The sequence below is a fragment of the Zalophus californianus genome, chromosome 3 (assembly GCF_009762305.2).
Source record: "Zalophus californianus isolate mZalCal1 chromosome 3, mZalCal1.pri.v2, whole genome shotgun sequence".
Classification (NCBI taxonomy): domain Eukaryota; kingdom Metazoa; phylum Chordata; class Mammalia; order Carnivora; family Otariidae; genus Zalophus; species Zalophus californianus.
Genome location: NC_045597.1, coordinates 130,066,732 through 130,084,448, shown reverse-complemented (window position 1 = coordinate 130,084,448; position 17,717 = coordinate 130,066,732). Strand labels below are relative to the sequence as shown.

The 17,717-nt window shown below is 35.8% G+C and overlaps 1 protein-coding gene across 9 annotated transcripts in view; it reads left to right on the top strand.

Moving 5' to 3' along the window:
- Nucleotides 1-17,717, top strand: part of LOC113920606 (sodium channel protein type 1 subunit alpha) — a 143,980-nt gene that overhangs the window by 100,450 nt on the left and 25,813 nt on the right. For all 9 annotated transcript variants that reach the window (XM_035726815.1, XM_035726817.1, XM_035726816.1 and 6 more), the window contains 2 exons: nt 74-556; nt 16,181-16,301. In XM_035726815.1, coding sequence (XP_035582708.1) covers nt 74-556; nt 16,181-16,301 — 604 coding nt within the window. The remainder of the gene's footprint in view (nt 1-73; nt 557-16,180; nt 16,302-17,717) is intronic.

The following is a 17,717-nucleotide window of genomic DNA, read 5'->3' as shown; positions in this document are numbered from 1 at the left end:
AGGAATAAGTGACCTCAATCTGCTCTTCTTTACATTGGGGTAAAATTATAATCATGTCTGTGTTATTTTTAAGGTCCTGAACCTCTTTCTGGCCTTGCTTCTGAGCTCATTTAGTGCAGACAATCTTGCAGCCACGGATGATGATAATGAAATGAACAATCTCCAAATAGCTGTGGACAGGATGCACAAGGGAATAGCTTACGTGAAGAGAAAAATATATGAATTTATTCAACAATCCTTTGTTAGAAAACAAAAGATTTTAGATGAAATTAAACCACTTGATGACCTAAACAATAAGAAAGACAGTTGTATGTCCAATCATACAACAGAAATTGGAAAAGATCTTGACTATCTTAAAGATGTGAATGGAACCACAAGTGGAATAGGAACCGGCAGCAGTGTTGAAAAATACATTATTGATGAAAGTGATTACATGTCATTCATAAATAATCCCAGCCTCACTGTGACTGTACCAATTGCTGTCGGAGAGTCTGACTTTGAAAATTTAAACACAGAGGACTTCAGTAGTGAATCAGATCTCGAGGAAAGCAAAGAGGTAAGATTTTATAGATGTAGGTAGGTATAAATCTATATATATATATATATATATATATACATGTATTATTGCCTGTATATAAATATATATGTGTGTGTGTATCTTGCTGCCTTTGGGTAAATCAGGTTTGTGGTGATGAGACGCGGAGAAAAAGAGTACAGAGATATAATGGTAGGCAGATCCTCATCTCATTTCCCATGTCCACAGATAATGGATTCAGGGGGAAAAATGATAGATCATTTTTGTAAAACATTGTATAATTTTTTTCAGGATATTAATTTGAGTTTTATCACAGTTCAAATGCTGTTCATTGAAGATTTGGGTTTTACTAAAGAACCAATGGAAGCTGATTTTTTTAAAATGATTTTTATTTTTATAAAGTTGGTTCTAAAGTACTGTTAAAATAAATTTGGCAATATTTTTTTTCTAGTCCAATTTTTATTTTGTCTTGAATCTTCAGATTTACATTTGATATTTGGTGAAGACTAATAGCTACCACATGCTCTGTTGTATTAAAAAAGAAACTTTTAAAAAAAGGAAATTTTATTACAAAGACCATCCGTAGCAAATACTTTTTCTGCAAAAATTTTCCATGATTTATACTGTTTTTGTCTGTATGGTTCAGGGCTAACAGGAAAAAATGGATCTTTTTATTAAAAAGTGACTATCCACTGAACCACTATGGCAGTTCTATTTCTTCATATCTGTATCATTTTATATCTTGGATTATCATTGCATTAATTGAAAATTTAAATATTGGGGTAGTAGAAACTTTAGAGACAATGTAATGCAGTATTTCTCAAATTCTGAGTCATGACCCAGTAGGAGTTGATAAGCCAACTTATTATACCAGTAATTTTTTTAATTGTAATTAAACAGAATAGATGATACCAGAGCACATGACGTGATGTAGGGAACACTGATGAATGAAGCTCCAGCTGCCTATGCTGAACTCAGATGCACTGCTTTCCTAATCAGAGGGCAAGCCCTGGGTCTGGGTGTGTGTGTGGGGGGGTGGGGGGTTGCCTGAAGTGCAGAGTTCTTAAATGTGAGTGCAGAGTTCTTAAACACTGTTTCAGCTCTTTGAAAGTGGTGATCATGAAAACTTCTGGACCCCAGGCAGAATGGATGGCTTCTTTTTTGGTTCCCAGAGATAGAAGGCAGAGCATAGGTAATAAACAACTCATGCTCTAGGCTCATACATCTCACAAAGTATCATAACATTTTGTTCTAGCTACTGATATGTATGCCTGTCTCTCCTTTTATACTGTGACATGCTTGAATATGTTTGCTACAAAGTAGGCACTCAGATTAAACTTTTCCATCTCATTTAACTCTGTTTAATAGAACCATTTTGAAGGATTCACATTATCACACTTGCTCTGATGAGAGCACACTTGAAAATATAATTTTATTCCCCATGATCCAGACTCCATTTTTCTCTTGATTCAACCTAATAATGTGTTAGATATTGCTGGGGTTTTTTTTCTTTATTAGACATTTACCTTGTCAATTTATGTTGGGCTTCTAGGAAAGCAATTATCCGTCATCTTTTTTCACAAGAACTGCTATTGAAATGCAGTTGTATCTCAACCAGTTGAATTTTTATATTCAATACTGAAACTTCTATTCATCCCTGTTACATTTCAGTTTCTTTCATTTATTTTTAAATTAGCTTTCTGTAAATATTCTTTTATAAATTACCATATTGTCACAAATTTCCTGGTACTTTAGTTCAGCATTTATTTCTTCCTTCTTGGTCAGAAATAAACCCATATAAAGTTATTTCTCCTCATTGCTTCCTTAGTCTTATATTGTATTCTCTTCAAAGCAAGGCACAATTTATATGATGCTCTTCTTTTAGTGGAATTATACTGATGACAGGTGCCTCAAAAGATGAAGGTTCTCTATTCTAAATTAGGAATGCAGCCTATAGGGTATTAAAGTAATCTCATCATTTTGGTTCTTTCTGTTTTAGCCTTTATTCTTTTGCCTACCTTCATTTATTCAGCAGTTACCATACACCAGACATTGTACTAGATAATGGAGGATACAAATGAGCCATAGTTTTGCATATATGTATGGTAATGATCACATGTGTGGTAATTATCATATACATATATATGCAAATGCATATATACATATATACACACATACATATATAGTTGAGCCTCCAACTACATGGGTTTGAATTGTGTGGGCCCATTTATACACTGATTTTTTTTTTGATAAGTACTGAACTGTAAATGTATTTTCTCCTCCTTATGACTTTCTTAATAACATTTCTTTTGCTCTAACTTTATTGTAAGAATACAGTATATAATATATATACAAAATATGTATATATTAATCAACTGTTTGTGTTATCAGTAAAGCTTCTAGTCAACAGTAAGCTATTAGTAGCTGAGTTTTAGGGGAGCCAAAAGTTATATGTGGAGTTTTGACTGCACAGGGTGTTGGTACCCTTCACCCCTGCATTGTTCAAGGTCAACTGTACATATATTTGGATTTTAGAAAGATAATTCTCAACTTTTAAATATGAATTTCCATGTTGGGACATACTTTTATTGACTCACAATGTTACCTACCATGGGCTCTGCTAGACCTGTTCCATTTGAATATGTTAATGTTTCCATGCTTGGATTTCAATAATGAGCCTTATCTATTATGGATCATTATTGAAATTATATCAATGCCTTGGGTTAAAGTTATAAATGGTCGTTGTTTATTATCCATTTCCTAAGCATTTGTTTTTAGACATGAAAGCCTATAATTATAATGTTGTTCATAATAGATTATTCTCTGGAGCCAGACATTGTGTTATATGATTCCATTTTAGCCAACATACCACATGGCCTTACCTGACTATCCGGTCCTCAATTCTCATCTCAAAAGTGGGGATAAAATCACCTTCATACTTTCTGTGGAGAATTAAATGAGACAATAAATGTGAAGTAGTTAGCATAGTACCTGACAAATTAGAAATATTCAAAAAATTGTCATTATTATTATTACTAATAGCATTCCCCACACTCTGTTGGCCAGTGTTTTCTTGTAAGAGTCACTAGTAACATATGCCACTGTTAGTCCTTTTGTGTTGTCTGCCTTCTGCCCTCTGTTATAAATTGCTTTACAGGTTTATCTGGAAAAGTGACAGATTTTGTATTTTCTGTTTCATTTTTAAATTGTCTCATTAAATTCTTGTTATGGTGGACTCCTTTAAAAAGTTAGGAAACTTTTTTTTTTCCTAAAGAGCATTCCAGTCAGAAAGAATAAATATACAGAAATCTAGAGACATGACACAACATGATGTATTTAGACACAATAATAGTTTAATGTTTCTGGGATATAAAGTCACAGGAGATGAAGCTACAGGAGTATACAAGGAGCAGACTCCTCAGTTTCCAGAAAATGAAGAACAGACTGCAGATGAAGAGACATGTAAAAGGGAGACCTGTATTTGTTTTGCTTCCCGCATAAGGTGTACACGTATGCACCACTGTCCCCCATTCCAGGACAAATTTGTCGGCTGTCTTTCTACAATAGTCCCGTGTTTTTCCCCAGATGTAGGAAAGGCATAGTATGGGCCACACTCCACACTTCTGTAAGTCCCAGCAGACCTCAACCCACAGAGTACATTCAAATAACCTAAGAAGTTATCTTTAAAACCTCGTAAAGGTTTCTTGACTCATGCAGTAGTAAGAATAATGGAACAGCTAGAAATATGGGTTTCCACTGAAAATTAATAATAAGGAATGGTGGCTTAGATTTTGAAGAGCTTTAAAAACTGGGCAAAACTGGCAATATAAAATCATATCTCTCCAATTAGAAAATAAGTTTCTTTGGTTACGGAGTGTATTTTATATAATTTTAGTCTTCTGAGGCCCCCACTGCAATGTTGGGCACAAATATGTGCTCAATAACTTGTTGAGTTTTGGTTGATTTGTTTGGATAATGAGACTAAAAGTCTGGTGGCCTTAACTCTACCGTGGGCAAATCACTAACTCTATATTACCCCATTTCCTAACTTGTAAAAGGAAGACAACTGTCCTCTGGTGCTTATAGGAATATCATGAGGATACAAAAGCTATTTGGAAGTTAAAAGTGCTCAAAAACATAAGGTGATAACAGCACAATTACTACTATAATTCTGTCTGAATAAATACTTTTTAACTGAATTGAGTTATTAAACTTGTACCTTTTGGAATAAAAACAATATATTACTAAACTAGTTAGGGAAAAAGTACACTTATTTTTGCAATGAGTGAGCCCTAGAATGAGTAGAAATGCCACTTGGATCTTTGTAATTCAGGTCATGCTAATAAAATATCACATGCACTGTCTCACTCAATCTTCATGCCAGCAAATAGATATTATTCCCATCTTTTGGATAAGGACATTGAATGCAGCGTTTAAGTAGCTTGCCACTGTCACACAAGTAGTAAGGACTGATCCTGGACTAGAAGAATCTAGGCAGTTGGCAACACAATCTATGTTCTTAACTATTATACAAAATCTCCTTAACAGTGACTGAAAAAATATTTTCTTTGGCATTACTTTAAAATTAATGATATTGTTTATTGAAGAACTAAGAATAGGTGTCCATTATAGAATTGGTCTTTTTTTTTTTAAGGTTTTTTTTTTTAATTTATTCATTTGACACAGAGAGGGAAAGAGGACTCACAAGTAGTCAGAGCAGCAGGCAGAATGAGAGGGAGAAGCAGGCTCCCCGCCAAGCAGGGAGCTCAATGCAGGCCTTGATCCCAGGACCCTGGGATCATGACCTGAGCCAAAAGCTGTTGCTTAATCGACTGAGCCACCCAGGCGCCCCTAGAGTTGGTCTTAACTACCAGTACCTCTTCAGCGGGCTTAGGTTAATGGCATAGTCACAAGTGTCTGAGTCCTCTCCCTCAGTCCTGGAGGATTGTCTTCCTTCTGCACTGGCCTGCAGGTTAGACCGATCTTCTGAATCCCATACTGACCTATGGAGGTCTACTTCTAATTATAGAGCATTGATTCTCTTGGACTTAGGTTACTCCAAGCTGTGTTTTAGGAAGATACTCTTCCGAATTTAATGCTACCTGGAAGAATCATCCATATCATTTGGAAGCACTTCTATAGTTGCATCCTTAGCTTATGGAGTGTTTGAGAATAGGTGAAACACTAACCAGGTCCTACTCACTTTAAGGCCGCAGTGAGTACAAAATGTTTATTAAGTGAATAAATAAATGGGTAGTGAACGTTTACTTCTAGACTCCCATTTGCCCTCTCAATTATAACATCTATGTTAAAATAATATTTATTGGCTGCTTTGTGGATATTCTTTCATTTAATACTTTTACCTTTACTGTATTTGGGTTAAAGAACATATGATAATTCCTAACTGAAGCATATACTGCTCAGCAGACTAAATTTATACTACCACAGAAAGGCCTACAGTGAATGCCTTATATGGACGATGTTCAGTTTTTAAATGTACCTGAGAGCAGGGGTTAGTGCATTTCACTTACCAAAGTACAGCCCACCTTCATCATGGTGCCTAGCATATAGTAGGTGCTCAGTAAATACCTGTTAAATAAAGAAATAAGAATAGGAAGTTTCTGGTTAATCCTGAATCAAAATGGATATGTACAAAGATTTTTGCAAAGATCCCAGTTCATGAACACCATGATAACATAATTTTCCCCCACTGAAAAGCATCACACAATATATCTGGGGATATTAAGAATCTCTGGGAGATAGGTGTGTATGCCCCCAACTGTTCTTTCTGTATGGTCTCTTCACAAATTCTCATGGTCTCTGAAGTAGCCACTACTGTCTCCATCCCATATTATGCTTTCTCCTTCAGAAGCCCTTCCCACAAACTTACATAAATGGAGAAGACTTCCATCCTAAAATAAAATAAAATCATGCAAATTTTAAACATTCCTTTGATCTCCTCTCTTCCTTAAGTTTCTGTCCTTGAATTCATTGCCAGTCTTCTTTAAAAGATAGATTAAATTATACTCACTGTCTTCCCATTTTCCACTGCTCAGTCACCTTCAAACATCTTCTTTCCGGTTTCTTCCGCTACCTTTCTCTCTGTCAAAAATCACTGATGTTCTCTTATTTGCCAAGTTCAGTGACCCTATCTCACTTGGTTGTCTGCAGTATTTCCTAATTCTTTAAGCTCTATCATTCCCCGGCTTCCAAAAAGCCAGGCTACTTTCCTCCCAACCATAAAAGCTCTCAAATGACTTATGAGAAGCCCAGATTCATCCTCAACTTCTCTAATTGGAAGGCCCTCATCAAATTTACTGCTAAATCCTGTGGATTTTATCTCCTAAATCCATCTCCAATCTTGACCTCCCACTTCCGGTCCTATTATTTCATCTGTATCACTAGAATTACCCTCTGAAACACATTTCCATGGGAGGAAAAAAAGGCAGTCTTAAATATATCATGAGCAATTGGACAGCCTTGATCAGACTCATTTCATCAGTCTAATTCCCCATGACTCAGCTCAGTTCTAGTCACACGGTTCCATGAAGTTTCTGTCCTTGGACTCCATCATTTCTTGTTAGAAATTACCTTCTTCTCCTTGCCATTCTCTGCAAAATCTAACAAAACAAAATGACCTTTGAATCAATATTCGCGACTTTGTCCATGTATTCACTCCACAAAAATATATTGTTGCTCTCTTGCTCACTATATCAAACAACTCTTAATTCTGGAAAGCCCTCTGAATTTCCCCCAACTAGAACTACTAGCTGCATACAATGAAAGGTATGCATTGCATTCTGTTTCTCTGTTGTATATCTGTCTATCCTACTTATAATCTTGTGAGCAATTCGAGATTAAGAACTGTGGTCATACATATCTTCGTACTTCTAGTAACATCCACAGTACCTAGCACAAATGAGGTGCTGGATCAGTGTTAATTGGCATCATGTAAGTTAATGACATGTTTCATGTTATCAGTCATACCTTCTGAAAGTATACAAATGAATAAATCGAGCAAGACGCTTCCTAAGTCAAATTAAGTAAACAGTTTGCTTTTGGATGCAGCTTCTCTCTGGGGAAGGAGCAGGGAGGAGAGAAGAAGGAGGAGAAAAGAAAACACTCAGATTTTTCATATAATTGCCTCACAGATGTTCATGGAGCTCTTTGTAGAGTCCCATCTGGACATTGGTTGGGTGTGTCCTTTCCAGCTCTTGTCTATTTCCTTATCCTGAGCTATAGTTTCTCAGGGCCATGATCTTTATGAGATGGCAACTATTCTATGTGAAGAGGGCTACCATCTAACCAGTGGCTACCCAAACTCCTTCTTCCTTACATCTGATCGATTACCAGGTACCACCAGCTCTGATGCACCTTTATCTACTCTGCATCTCCACCAGCTCCACACAATGGCAGACCTCCATCATCTCTCAGATTTAACTGCTGCAACCCTCACAAATGTTCCCTCTCACTAGTCTAGTCTCCACATAATAAGTGGTCTTTCTAAAAGGCAGATCTGGTTGTAGCTCACCTCTCTTTCTAACCTTTCAGGAGTTGCCCCTTGCTTACAGTCTATACCACTTAACATGGCCTACGAGTCCCTGCAGAAAATGACCATTATGGACATGTCTAGCCTCACATAGTAGTAATCTCCACCTCTCCCTATCCAAGTGCACTGACTGGTCTTTTGTTTCTTAAAACTCCCCATGCTTTGTCAAGTTCTGATCCTTGTGCCTGTTCTCTCAATCTAGAATACTCTTACGCCATTCTCTTCCCCTGCCCCAACCCCACCCAACTCATCCTTCTGGTACCAAATGTTACTTTCTTCTAGCCTCCCTTCTTAGACTGAGTTAGGTGGTGCTTTCAAGATACCCTATACTAACTCAATTACAGTGTGTGACAATTGTTTGCTCATCTGTGTCTTCCATCTGATTGTGAATGCATGAGGGCAGGTACTAGGTCTATTATATTCACTGTTTCCTTTTTCAGGTCCTAATCTTGTTGTTGTGCATGATCTGATATTTTTGGTAGTTGAAAGGTCAAATATTAGCAATTACACACATTACAAACTATATAATACTGTTATGAAACTCATTGCCATTTATCAGGTAAGCACATGGCAAGCATTTTCCATGTGTTATCTTGTTTGATCCTTATAACAATCATGTGACATAAGGACCATTTTACAAATTAGAAACTAAAGCTTAAGGAGGTGAAGATAATTGCTAAAAGTCCATAAAACCACTAATTGTGATTCAAACCCAAGCTTGTCTGACTCAAAACAGAACTCTTAACCCTTTCATTATATATAGTTACACAGTTCCTCCAGTCAGTAGACACTCATTAAATATTCGTTAAATATGTTATCATTTATCATGAAAAATTAATGTCAAAAGAACACTAGAGACTCTATGCCCTTTCAGCAAAATGAACTTAACAATGAAAAATACTCATTTGATTTACAACTTTGATTTCTAGCTTGGGAATTATAAATGCAATTTTGCAGACCTTTTTTGGTGTTTCTAACTTATTTGCGTTACAATAATTTTCTGTTGGTCCAATATATGATGAGATGTTCTATTTCTCTTATATCTAATCATCAATACAAAATTCATGTTTGACATACTTTAAAGCAGAATTCAAAGTATATTAGAGCTATATTCCTCCACTTTCCCTTCTGCCTTGGTGAAGTGTTTGACTAACACTGGATTTCACAATTGATAAGAGCAAGTTAATATTTAGTAAATTTGAATAATGCACTGAAGACTTCCCTTCCAACCCACAACTTGATGAAGATATCATCTGGGTTTTAGGGATGATGTGGGAATTAATGAATTAATATTTGACTTTTCCAGCTACTCTGTGGATAGGCTAAATCTCAGTACAGTGTATTTTTCTTTGATATTATATTGTTGCTTTGTTGAGATACTTTGATGGGGTCATTTAAATTTTCAATATGCTAGTGTATACTAGAAATATTTACTAGTGCCTAATGTACACAATAAAATATTAATACTAATATTTTTGATGTAGGGCATCTCATTTATAAATGATTTGAGATATATATGTATTTAAGTATATATAACAACATAAAATGCCCACTTTTAAAATAATACATGCCTAGCTTTAAAAATAAGTATTTTGGGGGCTCCTGGGTGGCTTAGTCAGATGAGTATCTGACTCTTGATTTCACTCAGGTCATGATTTCAGGGCCATGAGATGGAGCCCTGCATTGGGCTCTGAGCTCACCTCAGAGTCTGCTTGACATTCTCTTTCTTCATTTACCCCCCACCTTCCACCCTCTGTGGGCACACACTCTCTCTCTCAAACAAATAAATAAATCTTTAAAAATAAGTATTTTTTCAAAAATAAAAAAATATATATATACATATACATGCACACACATATTCTGTATCCCTTTGACCCTTGAATTTGAGATTTATATTTTAATAAATTTATCACTTATTATAAATTGAACGATTAAACCCTATAAATAAGCTTCCTGTAGCAAAGTCTAAAATAAAAACATAAACATCGTAACATCAAGTCAGAGAACAAGAAAAAACCATTTAATCATTTACTCTTAAAAAATATTGTGGAGTATTTTATTTGCTATGCTTTGTTTTGCTTCACCCTCAAGGTCAAAATCATTTGCTACTGTAAAGAACATTTTTTAAAAGCAGGAATATTACATAAATCCACTGAGGAGGAAAAATGCTCTTACCATCAGTGTTGTCGTTATTAAGTGGTTATTGAATGCTCTGGCGTACAAGACAAAGTGGATGCTTTAGATATGAGGTGGTCCCTGCATTCTCTCAGCTTACTTATTAAGTCAGCCTGCAGAAAATACATGATCAGTACAGGTCAATGTAGAATTTAGCTTGACAGTCATGTGTGAAAATATACATATTTTCAAAAGAACTAGCTTGTTGGTAAATTAAAGTTTGATTAATGACTTAAATATGAAAATTGATTTTTAAAATAATCTATACTCTCAAAAACTAACTGTGAGAACCAAATGCTTTATTATTTGGATAGTGGACTTCAAAGTAGGATTAAATTTTAATTTAAAAACAAAAAAGGAAGAATTAATTGGCCTTATTGGGTTTTTTTTAAAGACTTTATTTACTTATTTGAGAGACAGATTGAAAGAGAAAGCATAGGAGCAGGGGGAGAGGGGAGGGTGGGGAGGTAGAAGCAGACATGGCGCTAGATCCCAGGACCCTGGGATCATGACCTGAGTGAAAGGTAGACACTTAAGCAACTGAGCCACCTAGGTGCCCCGCCTTATTGGTTTTTATTTTTTTTCTTTTTTTAAAATTATTATTAACATATAATATATTATTTGTTTCAGGGGTACCGGTCTGTGATTCATCAGTCTTACACAATTCAGAGTGCTCACCATAGCACATACCCTCCCCAATGTCCATCACCCAGCCACCCCATCCCTCCCACCCCCCACCACTCCAGCAACCCTCAGTTTGTTTCCTGAGATTGTCTCTTATGGTTTGTCTCCCTCTCTGGTTTCATCTTGTTTCATTTTTCCCTCCCTTCCCCTATGATTCTCTGTCTTGTTTCTTAAATTTCTCGTATCAGTGAGATCATATAATACTTGTCTTTCTCTAACTTATTTCGCTTAGTGTAATACCCTCTAGTTCCGTCCACATCGTTGCAAATGACAAGATTTCATTTTTTGATACTGCATGATATTCCACTGTGCGTGTGTGTGTGTGTGTGTGTGTGTGTGTGTGTGTGTGTGTATACCACATCTTCTTTATCCATTCATCTGTTGATGGACATCTAGGCTCTTTCCATAGTTTGGCTATTGTGGACATTGCTGCTACAAACATTGGGGTGCACATGCCCCTTCGGATCCCTACATTTGTATCTTTGGGGTAAATACTAAGTAGTGCAATTGCTGGGTCAAGGGTAGCTCTATTTTCAGCTTTATGAGGAACCTGCACAGTGTTTTCCAGAGTGGCTGCACCAGCTTGCATTCCCACCAACAGTGTAGGAGGGTTCCCCTTTCTCTGCATCCTCGCCAACATCTGACATTTACTGACTTATTAATTTTAGCCATTCTGACGGGTGTGAGGTGGTATCTCATTGAGGTTTTGATTTGTATTTCCCTAATGCCGAGCGATGTTGAGCACTTTTTCATGTGTCTGTTGTTCATTTGGATGTCTTCTTTGCAGAAATGTCTGTTCAGGTCTTCTGCCCATTTCTTGATTGGGTTATTTGTTTTTTGGGTGTTGAGTTTGGTAAATTCTTTATTGATTTTGGATACTAGCCCTTTATCTGATATGTCATTTGCAAATATCTTCTCCCATTCTGTGGGTTGTCTTTTGGTTTTGTTGATTGTCTCCTTTGCTGTGCAAAAGCTTTTTATCTTGATGAAGTCCCAATAGTTCATTTTTGCCCTTGCTTCCCTTACCTTTGGCAATGTGTCTAGGAAGAGGTTGCTGTGGCTGAGGTCGAAGAGGTTGCTGCCTGTGTTCTCCTCAAGGATTTTGATGGATTTCTGCCTCACATTGAGGTCTTTCATCCATTTTGAGTCTATTTTTCTGTGTGGTGTAAGGAAATGGTCCAGTTTCATTCTTCTGCATGTGGCTGCCCAATTTTGCCAACACTATTTGTTGAAGAGACTGTCTTTTTTCCATTGGACATTCTTTCCTGCTTTGTCGAAGATTATTGTTGTCCAGAGTTGTGATGTCACCAGCTTTGCTTTTCTTTTTCAATATTGCTCTGTCTATTCAGGGTCTTTTCTGGTTCCATACAAATTTTAGGATTATTTGTTCCATTTCTTTGAAAAAAAGTTGATGGTATTTTGATAGGGATTGCATTAAATGCTCTAGGCAGCATAGACATTTTCACAGTATTTATTAAATCAATCCATGAGCATGGAACGTTTTTTTCATTTCTTTGTGTCTTCCTCAATTTCTTTCATGAGTATTCTATAGCTGTCTGAGTATGGATCCTTTGCCTTTGGTTAGATTTATTCCTAGGTGTCTTATAGTTTTGGGTGCAATTGTAAATGGGATTGACTCCTCAATTTCTTTTTCTTCTGTTTTGTTGTTGTATAGAAATGCAACTGATTTCTGTGCATTGATTTTATATCCTGGGACTTCACTGAATTCCTTCATGAGTTCTAGCAGTTTTGGGGGGGGAATCTTTTGGGTTTTCCCAAAAGATTGATATGATAAAGTATCATATCATCTCAAAGAGTGAGAGTTTGACTTCTTCTTTGCCAATTTGGATGCCTTTTATTTCTTTTTGTTGTCTGATTGCTGAGGCTAGGACTTCTAGAACTATGTTGAATAGCAGTGGTGATAGTGGACATCCCTGCCATGTTCCTGGCCTTAGAGGAAAAGCTCTCAGTTTTTCCCTATTGAGAATGATATTTGCTGTGGGTTTTTCGTAGATGGCTTTTATGATATTAGGTATGTACCCTCTATCCCTACACTGTGAAGAGTTTTAATCAAGAAGCGATGCTGTACTTTGTCAAATGCTTTTTCTGCATCTCTTGAGAGTATCATATGGTTCTTGTTCTTTCTTTTATTAATGTATTGTATCACATTGATTGATGTGCAGATGTTGAACCAAACTTGCAGCCCAGGAACAAGTCCCACTTGGTCGTGGTGAATAATCCTTTTAATATACTGTTGGATCCTATTAGCTAGTATTTTGGTGAGAATTTTTGTATCCATGTTCATCAGGGATATTGGTCTGTAGTTCTCCTTTTTGAAGGGGTCTTTGTCTGATTTTGGGATCGAGGTAATGCTGGTCTCATAAAATGAGTTTGGAAGTTTTCCTTCCATTTCTATTTTTTGGAACAGTTTCAGAAGAATAGCTATTAATTCTTCTTGAAATGTTCGGTAGAATTCCCCTGGGAAGCCATCTGGCCCTGGGCTCTTGTTTGTCGGGAGATTCCTTAGTGGTTATGGGTCTGTTCAGGTTTTTTCTATTTCTTCCTGGTTCAGTTTTGGTAGTTTATACATCTCTAGGAATGCATCCATTTCTTCCAGATTGTCTAATTTGCTGGCATATAGTTGCTCATAATATGTTCTTATAATTGTTTGTATTTCTTTGGTGTTGGTTGTGATCTCTCTTTCATTCATGATTTTATTTATTTGGGTCCTTTCTCTTTCTTTTTGATAAGTCTGGCCAGGGGTTTATCAATCTTATTAATTCTTTCAAAGAACCAGCTCCTAGTTTCGTTGATCTGTTCTACTGTTCTTTTGGTTTCTATTTCATTGATTTCTGCTCTGATCTTTATTATTTCTCTTCTCCTGCTGGGCTTAGGCTTTATTTCCTTATTGGTTTTTAAATCGACGAAAGTACTTGTTTGATAATGTTCTCGTTTCGCTGTTATCCAATTTTTTTAGTATTAGAGATGGGTTTTTGCCACACATCTAAAAATCTTTGCCTTCTCTCTTGGAGTAATTGTGTTATTATTCCAAGGAAATAAAGAATTTGGAGACAGATCATCTTTGATTTCAACAATGAAAAATATAAGGATATATTGATAAAAATACATAAAAATGGTTGTGAGTGTTTTAATACCATTCTCTTAGCTTCTGATAAAACAAAACAAAGAAAAATTAAAGAGGGACACTGATAATTTGAATAATGTAATTAATAAAAGTAAATGTCATGGATGTATATATTATCTCAAAATTTATACATGTAGAAAATTCATATTTTCAAGTGCCCATGTATATATTTATATAAATTAACAATATATTGGATAGCAAAGTAAACCTCAATAAATTCAAAATAGAAGATATCATATAGGGTTATTATCTTGAGAGCATGTTTAGTTTGAGTAACATTAGGTACACTTCTACTTTCACACAGTATTTCAGGCAGACTATAGAATATAATTATGTGGCTTGAGAAATGTTTGGAAATTAATTTGTAAGCATGTGTAGGATCACTTGTAACTGGTAACATATTACATATGTTAACATATGTAATGTAACATACATAAACCCAATATTACATATTGGGTTGTACAAGAAGAATAGCTAACTTTAAAGAATATTCTTAAGAATAAAGTTTGATATATTGACAATAGCACTCTCATCTGTAGAAAATCCGAACTTGTTAGACCTGGAGTAACTCTGTGCATAAAAAAGGGTAGCAATTTATTTTATCATCATCCAGGCAGGACACATCAGAGGACGATACTTATGGAGGCAATTAAGAGGCATTCGATAAAATTAATTTCATATTATTTTAGGTTCACATCTTTTTACCTTATTACTCACAATGGCTGATTGGAAATCTGAAAGCCAGGTGACTAATAATGGTATTTAGTAATGGATACAAAGTTTGATATGGAGGCTGATATCTGGCACCATATGTGAAGAACTGTGATAAGCAAAAGGTGGATTTGGGGCGCCTGGGTGGCTCAGTTGGTTAAGCGACTGCCTTCGGCTCAGGTCATGATCCCGGGGTCCTGGGATCGAGTCCCATATCGGGCTCCCTGCTCGGCAGGGAGTCTGCTTCTCCCTCTGACCCTCTTCCCTCTCATGCTTTCTATCTCTCATTCTCTCTCTCTCAAATAAATAAATAAAATCTTCAAAAAAAAAAGGTGGATTTGTCCAAAAATTTTAAAGCCTTTTCAAGCATTACTTTAAAAAACTTCCCTGTGAACTGGGTGCTCTATGTAAGTGATGAGTCACTGAATTCTGCTCCTGAAACCAATATTACACTAGATGTTAACTAAAATTTAAATGAAAATTTGAAACAGACAAGAAAAAACAACCAAAATTTCCCTGTGAGTTGAAGTAATACTATATAACAAAGGGTTTTATTATTGCTTTCACATAAGTTACTATTGTGACATTTGCTTTATAACAAGTATATAATTAGTTTGGCAGAATTACTGTAAACAAAAATTAAATAGAACTCATGTCTACAGCTACCAAAAAGCTAGTTTGTTGCAGCTGATGAAATAATTTCCATAAAGATACTGAATATTTATATTATATAAAATGCCATAATGAATTTGTGGTGTGAACAGATGTCTTTGTTTTTCATTTTTCACTTCAAGATCGAATTATAGATTCTCTTCACCTGTTAGACTAAACTTGCTATTTTTTCAATGGATTATTTTCAGTTTTAAATTGATGGAAAAGTTATAAGTGTGTCAATACACTGTTTCAGAAATGGTGTGATTGCACAGAAGACAGAGCATGGACTTTGGGCTCAGGAGTAATTCTCTCAAATATTGGCTTTCTCACTTACTGGTTATATGATGTTAGACAAAGTATTTAACCTGCCTGAGCCTTAGCTCCCTTATCTGTAAATGAGAACAATTACACTAACTTTCCTTCCCCCTCACCCTCCCTCTGGGGCTCCTCTAATTCAGTGGTTTGCTTAGTACCAGTTCCTGATGGCCATTTGTAACTTCGTAGCGTAACAATTTGATTTCATACTAACATTGTGAGTAATGGAAAAGGAGATAACACAGACAATTTCCTTATCTCCTTTTCTTATTCAATCCATCTTTTACTCAAACTTAAAATCTCTTTGCTTCAAAGAGAATCCAAAATCAGTTCATAGCACCAGTTCTTTCTTTCTAGACTATTAGTTGCTGAAATTGAGGTGACTTACTTTTTATGTCCATCTCATGAACAGAAACTGAATGGAAGCAGTAGTTCCTCTGAAGGCAGCACTGTAGACATTGGGGCACCTGCAGAAGAACAGCCTGTAGTGGAACCTGAGGAAACCCTTGAACCTGAAGCCTGTTTCACTGAAGGTAAGAAAATGACCTTTATGTTAATCTTCCATTTATAGAGTGCAGGGTTTTTGTTTGTTTGTTTGTTTAGCTGTTGATCACCCAAGATGGACCATTCATAATACAATAGAACCTTTAGTAGATCTATTTCAATTCCCTCCAATATGCTAACAGTTTGAAAATCTATTGTTATTTTTGGTTAATTCTGCCCGTTATGTGTAAAAGATCACAAACATGGAGAAAACTATTTTTAATGTAACCAAAACTAGTAATTTATATTTTTTAAATAAAATGGTGATTTCACAAGGAGTGGCATCTTAAACACCAATCAAAATTCTCATACACAGAATTTGCCTTAAGAATAACTTTCCGACTACTAAAGTTAAATGACTTGCAAATGCTAAACTGTGATTTTTTTAACAAAATCATCATTTTCCAAAGCTTACTGGATGAAGCAGGAAATAAGCACAGCCCACATCCGATACCTGAATGGTACCTAGTTGAGCCTGGTACAACATGGACAACAGTTATAAGAGCTTTGTTTTTCCCATGACTAGCATTTCCCATGGTCTGATTTTCTTGAGAATTTGACTTTTGAAGATATGAATATATTTGCATATTCTCTATTTAGTGATCTCTTCTTCATAGACTGGATATATATTGTTTCCCTCTATTTCCCAGTACAAATTCCACACATCACTCCAAGTCCTTCTCAAAACTACCTTCATCTAATCATGGTGGAAAAGAGCTTATTATTCCTTATTATGCCTCTCCACAGCTATTAATAAATATACCCATTTAATTCACCTGATAACTTTTGTATATTATCTTATGAGAGCTCTTCTCTTTCTGTTTTGAACTGTTGTATGTATCTTTACTGTCTTTTTCTCTCCATCCCTTCCTTCCTTCCCTTCCTCTCTTTTCTTCCAGCATACTTGACTTTTTCTTTTTCCTCTTTTGTTTTTGTTTTGGGGGGGCAGAGTTTGTTTTTTTGTTTTGTTTTGTTTTGTTTTGCCTTGAGGTGAGGTTCCTGAGCTTCTTTCTTTTCTTGAAAACAAGAATGTAAGGTTCTTGGTGGCAAGGTCCCTGTGCTGTACCTTTTTTTTTTTTTTTTGCCTTTTTTAAAAAAATGTTATTTGTATCTTCCGTGGTGCTTACAAAGGTAATCACAGATAGTTTGAGTGAGTAAAACACTATAAGGAAGACAATGACAAATCAAAGCAGGGCCAAGCAATCACATTTTAATGGACTAAATTAATTTTGGGAAAATTATATGAGCTTTTCTAGAAACACCACAAGAAAACAAAGCAGTAACAAACCCAGCATTATTGGGGGAGTTCTACATTATTATTCCATAACCTCTTTAAAAGGGAAGTTTTCTATTTATCACTAATCCTCATTTTGAAATCCTCTACTAGAGTGACTTCAACAGAGTGC